This window comes from Ostrinia furnacalis, unplaced genomic scaffold, assembly GCF_004193835.3.
Source record: "Ostrinia furnacalis isolate ACB-3 unplaced genomic scaffold, ASM419383v2 OfSCF0396, whole genome shotgun sequence".
Taxonomy (NCBI): Eukaryota; Metazoa; Arthropoda; class Insecta; order Lepidoptera; family Crambidae; genus Ostrinia; species Ostrinia furnacalis.
Window position 1 is genome coordinate 45,068 of NW_021130635.1, and position 9,728 is coordinate 54,795.

The following is a 9,728-nucleotide window of genomic DNA, read 5'->3' on the forward strand; positions in this document are numbered from 1 at the left end:
TTACTTAAAAGGAAGTAAGTTCTATAAGTATAATCGCAGATATTATTTAATATAATCCATCTATACGAATCTAAGCGTCATCAATACGAGTAGTTAAATATTTTTCTTGCATCACTCCCCTTTTTTCCGCAATGATAAAGTAGATGCTTAACTACATAGGTACCTATCTAAAATACCTTGATAAAACGTAAGCGTGTTATTTTAGACTGTAGCTCCAACGTAATAGAGTTGCTGATTCCGTCGCCAAGTGGGGTTGAAATCGTCGACGCGGCGAATGCGTCGAGGGCTGCCGCGCCGCTCAATACGCGCGCGCCGCGCGTACCGCGCGGCTACGAGCCCCGAAGGGAATGTCATGGCCCAGTGTGCCGAAAACACTCACCGGCAACAGCCCTGTGCAATCCTGAATTAAAAAAATAATTATTTTAGAATCTAGCTATTCGGAATACAAATTAGATTAAGGATTTTTACTTATGTCGGATAATATAAACAACGAATGTTCTACCTCAATTAATGTTCAGTAGTTTTTAAACTATCGTAAGCGAAATTGATAAGCAGACGTGAATCGCATGTGACTAGGTTAGTAGACAAAAGAAAAGTGAAAATAAAAATAAGCTGTCAAATTTAGGCGCGAATTGTGTAAACTTTTTCTGAGGATCGCAGCTGTCAAGTTCTCCGGCCAGTTTGAGTTGTAGAGTTGCGATGAACGAACTCGACTTGATCAAGGAGGTGGAGAAACGACCGATCCTCTACGATAAGTCTGTGAGTGGCTTCAACAAAACCAAGCTCCGGGATGACGCGTGGAAAGAGGTGCAGGAAGCCCTGAATGTTACAGGTAAACAACAAGTAAACAATAACAACAATTACAAAGCCTCCAAAGTTATTCTTCTTCTTGAGCAAATGTTAAAGCAAGTTTATTTGCACCTTTCTATAGGCAGGGTAATTTTCTTAGACATTTTTTCCCTCACTAATAATAGGAGGTGTACTATAGAAGATAAGTACACCTTACATGTGGTTAGAAACGGACTATGCCGAGAAGTCGCGGGTTCGATTCCCGCTCAGTAGGTAGGTAGGCAAACATTTGTGTGCATCAGTGCATGAACGTATTTGTTTGTATTGAACTGGGTGTTTTCTATGTTATAATAGGGTATGTTTTCCAAAAAAAAGTAAGTACATACCTACATACATTATATCCGTTGTCTAAGTAGTAGGTACCTATCCCATAGTACGCTTTGCTTAGTTTGGGACTAGAGGCACAGTATAAAAAACGTCCAAGGATTATTTATTTACCACCCTATGGTAACAAATAACAGGAATTTTCTCTTAAAATTTAGGGATTGATGGTAAAAACGGGCATAACGTCCTAAACAAAGTGGACCGACGATCTGTTGAAGGTCGCGGGTGGCGCCTGGATGCGGGAGGTGCAGGACCGGTCGTTGTAGAAATCCATGGGAGAGGCCTTTGTCCAGCAGTGGACGTCATTCATCCATAACGAACGAACGAATGTGCTAAACAATGAATGATAAGATTGATAAAGGGTTAAAATTCGTTTGTTACACAGAAGCGGAGTGCAAGAAGCGCTGGCGTTCGCTTCGCGACTCGTTCATCAAACTGCAGCGCACGCACGGCGGCCGCACGCGCTGGCCCTACCACCACGCCATGCGCTTCCTGCTGCCGCACGTCGAGCCCAAGATGGAGAACAAGTAATAGTCTATTTCAGTGTTGCACAAGCGGATTGCAAGAAGCGCTGGCGTTCGCTTCGCGACTCGTTCATCAAGCTGCAGCGCACGCACGGCGGCCGCACGCGCTGGCCCTACCACCACGCCATGCGCTTCCTGCTGCCGCATGTCGAGCCCAAGATGGAGAACAAGTAATAGTCTATTTCAGTGTTACACAAAGGCAGAATGCAAGGAGCTCTGGCACTCGCTGCGTGACGCTTTCATTAAGCTGCAGCGCACGCACGGCGACCGCACGCGCTGGCCCTACCACCACGCCATGCGCTTCCTGCTGCCGCATGTCGAGCCCAAGATGGAGAACAAGTAATACTCTCTTTTATCCACATCATCATCATTTCAGCCATAGGACGTCCACTGCTGAACATAGGTCTTCCCCAATAATTTCCACAATGGTCGGTTGGTGGCGGCCTGCATCCAGCGCCTTCCCGCTACCTTTATGAGGTCGTCGGTCTACCTTGTGGGTGGATGTCCTACGATACGTTTTCCGGTACGTGGCCTCCACTCCAGAACCTTGCTACCCCATCGGCCGTCAGTTCTGGGTAATATTATTATGCCCTGCCCATTGCCACAGCAATTACAATGCCGGCCGGGCCGGACCGTGAGTTTAGGGTCCTGGGCTAGTACTTAGTACCTACTTAGGGGCTCATATACTCTTTCGCATTAGGTATCGTCTATTTTTTTTCACTTTGACTTCCGCTTGAATCCACGGGGCCCTGATTATTGGGATAGGTCCTTTCGAGATTAACGAAGTGCCTGGATGTGCACTAGCGTTTAGTTAGACGCTATACTGATACTGTACTTCTGATAACGCTGCTCAGTTAAGCGCTAGACTTAGATCTTGCTTGTCTAGTAGTCAGTAGCTGCCTGAGGTATGTTAAATCATGAGCTATGGTACTAGTGTGAAAGAACCCTAGATACGTCAACGTATATTATGTAATCTCTACGTGCGTCGACGCGCGACCATCTGAATTTAGCTTAAAGGTTAAAATATCATCGCTCTTTACAACTACTATATCCGCAACTGTCAACCTTTCCAGCGTTATCAAAAGAGAAGAGGAATCGGACACAGAAGACGACCCTCCGATGCGGTTCCGTTGCGTGCCCTCAATGCCGAGCCTCCCCGACCTGTCCTTCCCGAGCGAGTCCAACGAGGAGGACCAGGACTCGCAGCCGTCGCCCAAGAAGCCGCGCCTGAATTCTACGGACGAAGAAGGCTGCCACTGCAACAGGAATGACCCAGACGAACTGTTCTTGCTGAGCTGTGCGCCGATCCTGCAAAGGTTGAGCGCGAAGCAGAATGCTGGCGCGCGGCTTAAGATTCAGCAGGTTAGTTTTATCAGCAAGGAATACTGCTATCTGCCACTGTGATAGGAACGACCATTCAGCTGTTCCTGCTGAGCTGTGCATCCATCTTTCAGTGGCAGAGCGCAAAATAGTTTCAGCAGGTGAGTTTTACTAATGTGGCAAAATCCAATTCAGTTTCCTTCCCCGACCTGTCCTTACCAAGCGACTAGCCCAACGAGGAGGACCAGGACTCGCAGCCGTCGCCCAAGAAGCCGCGCCTGAATTCTACGGACGAGGAGGGCTGCCACTGCAACAGGAATGACCCAGACGAACTATTTTTGCTGAGCTGTGCGCCGATCCTGCAAAGGTTGAGCGCGAAGCAGAATGCTGGAGCGCGGCTAAAGATTCAGCAGGTCAGTTTTATCGGCGAGGAATACAGCTGTCTGCTACTGTAATTTAAAAGACCAATGAGGTGCTCCTGCTGAGCTGTGCGCCCATCTTGCAGCAGCTGAGCGTAAAGCAGTTTCGGCAGGTAAGTTTTACTGATGTGGAAGAATACAATGCGGTTCCACTGCGTCTCCTTAATGGCGAGCCTACCCGACCTGTCCTTCCCGAGCGAGTCCAACGAGGAGGACCAGGACTCGCAGCCGTCGCCCAAGAAGCCGCGCCTGAACTCTACGGACGAAGAAGGCTGCCACTGCAACAGGAATGACCCGGACGAACTGTTCTTGCTGAGCTGTGCGCCGATTTTACAGAGGTTGAGCGCGAAGCAGAATGCTGGCGCGCGGCTAAAGATTCAGCAGGTCAGTTTTACTTACTGACTAGAAATCTGCAACTTTACAGGAATGACCAGTAAACTGTGATTCAAGCTTGCAGCGGTTAAGCGCAAAGCCATTTCTGAAGGTGAGTTTAATTCCTGGTCATTGCTACGGGAACGAGTTGGAGGAGCTGTTCCTTCCTGCTAAGCTTTTAGCCAATCTTGAAGTGAAGAATGCTGGCGCTTGAGCTAAGATTCAGCAATTCACATAATCTACAGACATAACGCATAAGGGAGTGAGTAAAACGTGTGTTTTGCTACGTCAAACATCAGTGAGACTTCAGATGTGATTCAGATATTTACCTATATCTTCCTACTCTACCTACTGCAGAAACCTAGGTACTCAGTTATGTGCTATGCCTGCTATTTCAATCTACTTTCAGTTATCTTAACGCCACCATCCACATGTCATGTTTATAGTATCTTATTGCCTCTTTTTGACCAGCATGCTAACTTCTTTACAGGTGCTGTACGAAGCCGAATTCGGAATGCAGGCAGAGCTACCCTACCTCACACCGGCCGGCGAGGTCATAGGGGTCATACAGGACTTACACGAGCCGGTGGACTAAACAGTGCAGTACGGACCATAGATTTTAAGTGGACTGTTGGACTCAACAACAGGCAGGAGCCATAGAATTATACAGGGTGTAAAAATGCATCACGCACGAAGAAGCTTGAGTCACTCCGCACTAAGTGAGTTATGACGAAAATATTATTTTAGGATCTCTTGCATTATCCTTTCAAATCTTGCAAATCGAGACACTAATATATCCATTGTTAGGTACGCGGCCATAATATGCGACCGCTTGGGATTGATGGGTTAAAGATGCCCTAAAATTGTCTCCATCAGAGAAGTCGCCCGGCAAGCGAAAGATATTATGGGTTCATTTCTCACCTGAGACCATTCATTTTTTAAGCTTTAAAATTGGTTTGAAATATTATTCATGGGAACTTGGACTCTGACTTTTAATATCTCCATGCTCCAAGCCATGTTTGGTAATAGTCTTGAAGAAAAAAATATTTATCATTCAGATGTAGAGAACATTTTCTTCTTCAGCTTCGGATTCGTGATAAGTTTTTTTACACCCGCTATACGGACCGGTTTAAACATCACGGTGCAATTATTGACAGTGTGTAGTATGTACGATAAAACTTCGTAAGTAAGAAACACTGACGGTTTTATACATTTCATAGCTATTGCGGTAAAGTGGAGTAATAATAAAATATGACTTAAAAGTGCCCATATTCGAATTCATCCATTACTCATAAGCGAAATCAAAGCTCAAGTCGATTTTAAACTCGTTAATAATTCGGTAATTCGGTATACAAACAATTTACAGAAAACTAGAAACAATATGTCATAGTCATAAGCAAGTTTTACATAACAGGAGCACATTTTTTAAAGTGGGCTTTTTGCTTACTATAATTGCTTAATAAATAAGTTTAAATAATAAATTGACTAGCTGATAATAAACGGATTGTGAGGTTCATTTTACCTCGTACAGGTTGGAGATGACAAAAAAGTGTACATTTTGATAACACCAACCCTCGCATAGATTAGGATAAATAATTTTTCACAATTTGTACGTAATACATATTTGGCTCGAGCTCGATGTAACTATTTTATTGTTATTTTACATATTGTCGTTTCCACCCTGTATAAAGTCCTATAGCTTTGAATAAAAATGAAATTGCTACGTAACTAAGTATAAAATACAGTAAATTAGCTGCTAGGCTGAATGTGAATCCGGTACTCTTCCAATTTCTGTGCTGCCTCTAGTTAAGATGTCATTCGAGTCCACAGAACCAAATAATTTAAGATAACTTACAAATCTAGTCATTGATCTGTTGATATTTTCATTATTATATTAATTAAGATTTTAAAAATAAAAACATTTTCACTGCGTATTTTCTTTGTCTTTTTCTTTAAGTAAGTTTGAAACCAATAGCTATATTATGTCTACCGAAGAATCAGATAAAAGTAGTAAAAACTATACGTTTTACACTTAGATAGTTAATTAAATAAGTGCTTTTAGAAATTGCACCTACGGCGGTGAAAATTTGTCTCTACAAATTGAAAGCTCATTTTAATATTCATGAATGTATTATTAATTTGAATAAGATCACCTGCTTTTGAAAACCCTTGGCAGAGGATTTGTCCAGCAGAAAAAAATACGTAAAGGCTTACTTGCGAAATGTTGGAAAACAAAAAGGAAAGTTACCTTCTTAGAATGTTACGATCCTCGTAAAAGTAGGGAAACTCACAGTAGAGACGATCAAATGATTTAAACAACAATTTACGAGATAGTTGCTCAATCACATTACATCTTCAGCACGGCTATTTGCATTTCGTTACTACGAGAACTCGGTAAGTACCTATTGTATAACAGAAAATTACTGAAGCGTGAATAAATTTTCACCTTACGCTCTTATAGCTTACTAGCTTTCCGCCCGCGGCTTCGCCCGCGTGAATATTTTTTTTCACAACCGGGAAAACTATCCTATGTCCTTTCCCTGGACTCAAACTATCTCTATGCCAAATTTCATCAAAATCGGCTCAGTTGTTTAGGTAAGCGTTAAAGCGACAAAGACAGACAGAGTTACTTTCGCATTTACCTATAATATTAGTAGGGGGAAACGTTCATATCGTACTGTAACTCTCAAGCCACATATTTTGATTGAAAATGAGGTGTAGAGTTTGTAAAGTTTAGGGCTTATAGAGTTAGAGAGTTATTTGTTTTTTATTTTTATATATCTTTATTACATGAGAGTGTCTAGGAGTTAGAAGCTACATGAGGTCTGATCCTATAACTTTTTCATAATGCGAGTCATATTATGGTCTCATCTTGGGAACTCTACATGAAACTGAATAATTAAAAATCTTTATATCTGGCTTCGTCATAAATTGGTAAGATAAAACGTCATTTTCTACTGCTTACTTACTCATTTAATTTTATTTTTTAATGTCGCAGCAAAATGTACTTCCGTTGATTGTCACTTCCGTGGAATTTTTCGCGTCGTCCGCCTCGTGTTGTGTCGTGTATATCTCGCTCTACATTGCTCACTAATGAATCATGGTCTAAATTCGTTGGACAGACGATTAATTTTGCAAAATTAAATATAATCAATATCGTTGGAGATTTTACACTGCGCCTCTAGTCCCAAACTAAGTAAAGCTTGTACTAAGGGTACTAGACAACGGATATTTTTATACATACCTAAATACTTTTTTTTGCAAATACATAATTATAGATAGAAACCACCCAGATCAAACCAATATGTTCATCCACCCAAATGTTTGTACTGTGCGGGGAATCGAACCCGCTCTCGGCATAGTAGTGCGTTATAAACCACTACACCAAACGACCGACAAAATTAAGGAAACGAGACACGAATTAAATGCTTTTTGTAAAATAAATCATTCATCCAATAATAAAGACCTAAAACAAGCCATACCTTGCGCTAGGTATTCATTGAAGTCTTAACCATAGCGTCTAAGATTCTAAATCATTATACCTACTTAGTACTTACTTAGGTCGAGTTGCGTGCTACAGCAATACAATCCCCTTTATTTTATACTGGGTCTTACCCCCTTCACAATAAGAATATGTTTTGCATCCACAACTCGCATGTCAACGGCTGGGTCAATTACGGCTTCTAGTTTCAATTACCATTCGTAATCAACCGTCGACGCTACTTAATAATGTCACATGTTAGGTATCGTATTTTAAGTGAGTACTTATACCTATACTAGCGGCCGTACCGTTTTACCGCCGTACAGGTTGAATTTAGCAAAATCCCGTCTTAGTGAGCACCTACGTTCTAAAAGGAACCCCCAAAATTTGAGACTCCTAGCACTTGTAGTTTCTGAGATTTCGTGATTAATGACTGAGTCAGTGACCTTTCGTTTTTATACATATAGAAAGACTAACTACATGTTTGCATTAATTGCACGTGCAAGTTTTAAAACAATGAATTAGGACTCTACATCCTCTTAAAGATTTTATTTAGCTTTACTTGCAGGATTACTAGGTATGTTTGTATACTAAGTACTTGTTCGTATTTTCAGTTTCGGCTTTTTCATGCCTTTCACTAGATGTTGTAGCGACAACACTATTATATCATTAAAAACCTGTGCATAATTAATTATTTTGTCTATTTGTTACAATTATTAAAGTTTTATTGTAATAAATCTATACTTCTATACTAATTTATAAATGCGAAAGTAACTATGTCTGTCTTGCTTTCACACCTAAACCACTGAACCGATTTTCATGAAATTTGGCATAGAGATAGTTTGAGTCCCGAGAAAGGACATAGGATAGTTTTTATCCCGATTTTTGAAACAGGGACGCGCGCGATAAAGTTTTTCTGTGACAGACCAAATTCCAAGGCGGAAAGCTAGTTATAAATAGTAGGATATTTTTCTATTAAAAGGAAATTTCAAAACTGAAACTTATTATTAAAGAATACTTATTCCATGAGTTATTAGGAAACCATGTCAAAAATAATGCATTAATTGCTACTAAAAAGTAACAGCCGACTGTTTTTAAATTCAATGGACTGCGCTTGCACAATTATCTAATTGCAATTAAAAGAAAATATCGCAATGAAACCGGATAAGTGCATACGGTACGGAACTCGCAGTTTATGTGAGCATAGGCTTTCTTATAATTTATTTTGAACATTATTTTTTTAAATAAGTATTTACTCGTAAACTTTAGGGTACTGTAATAAGATCTCTGGTTCTTATAACGTTTCATTACATTTTTCATTTAACAGACAACAACTTTATTAAGAAATGCTCTCTAATGTAAAATGCGCTTTGTTTTAAGAGATACTTTATCTATAAATTGTAATTCATTTGTGCAGAGCACGTCTTTCGGTTGAAAGAAATAATTAAAGATACTCGTATTATGGAACGATCAACGATGAAAAAACCTTTCAAATAATTAAAGTATACTACCTATCTCTAAAAGGCGAAAATTCTGTGCGTAAGCGTAAAAACGACAACAATATTAAATGTCGTGTTGTGATTTAATTTTTACAAACGAATATCTAGGCCACACGTTTAACTAGTAGACAATTTAATTGATGGTGATTGTATTTCTTTCTACTACATTATTAGCTCTCGCCCATTACTTAGTCCGTGAGAATTTCAGCGGATTTTATTTACAATTTCATGGGAGGAATCTATTATGAAAAGCTCCCGGACTATTGTGGTCTCAGATCATAAGATCATAGAAGGGATTCTCTTCTATGATCTGAGATTGTGGTAAAATCACTCGTAATACAAGCATTATATTTGACTTCTTACCGCGAGGAGCTAACGGTGAATTGTTATTTTTTTGCTCCTTATTGTTTGTTATACAAAACTCAGATTGATTGATTTAAAACAAACTGGGACTCATGGCACAAAGTGAGGTTTCAATTTTTATCTGACCCGCCTGCGAATCGAACCTAGGACCTCTGGATCGAGACAGTCCAACTTTGTAAATAAATACTTAATAGCCAACAGAGTTCAATACTGTTGTTCTACTTACTTATAATATGATGTAGCAACAATAATATGAAACCGCAATGTTGGAATTGATTGTAATTTCCTGTAAATGTGCATTAAATTATGAACCTACATAATATTATATGTATTTATTATGATAATAGAAGGTCAATATTTAAAAGTGCGTGAATTTTACGTATTAAAGGATACTTAATTGAATAAATAAACAACACTCGTATAAAATGTAATATTTTTAAATCTTAAACTTAATTGAAATAAATAGTAATTAAAAACTCTCACACAAATAACACTAGTTAGTCCAATAAAAGTCTCTATCTAATATCACATCTTTGTACAAACAAAAACATTAAATTCTTTTACTTATTCTATCTCG

General features: G+C 39.8%; 1 protein-coding gene across 1 annotated transcript; it reads left to right on the plus strand.

Moving 5' to 3' along the window:
- The first annotated feature begins 10 nt into the window (after nucleotides 1-10).
- Nucleotides 11-5,511, plus strand: LOC114362969 (uncharacterized). The gene is made up of 4 exons (XM_028318561.1): nucleotides 11-832; nucleotides 1,559-1,700; nucleotides 2,771-3,059; nucleotides 4,299-5,511. Exons 1-4 carry the CDS (start codon nucleotides 700-702, stop codon nucleotides 4,401-4,403), a joined length of 669 nt encoding a protein of 222 aa, XP_028174362.1. The 5' UTR covers nucleotides 11-699; the 3' UTR covers nucleotides 4,404-5,511.
- Nucleotides 5,512-9,728: the final 4,217 nt, after the last annotated feature.

Bases quoted from the DNA above. Each gene is read 5' to 3' on its own strand.
- LOC114362969 (XM_028318561.1), top strand. From the start codon at position 700: ATGAACGAACTCGACTTGATCAAGGAGGTGGAGAAACGACCGATCCTC. The intron at 833-1,558 runs GTAAACAACAAG...TTTGTTACACAG, and splicing joins GGAAGCCCTGAATGTTACAG to AAGCGGAGTGCAAGAAGCGC. The intron at 1,701-2,770 runs GTAATAGTCTAT...CAACCTTTCCAG, and splicing joins GAGCCCAAGATGGAGAACAA to CGTTATCAAAAGAGAAGAGG.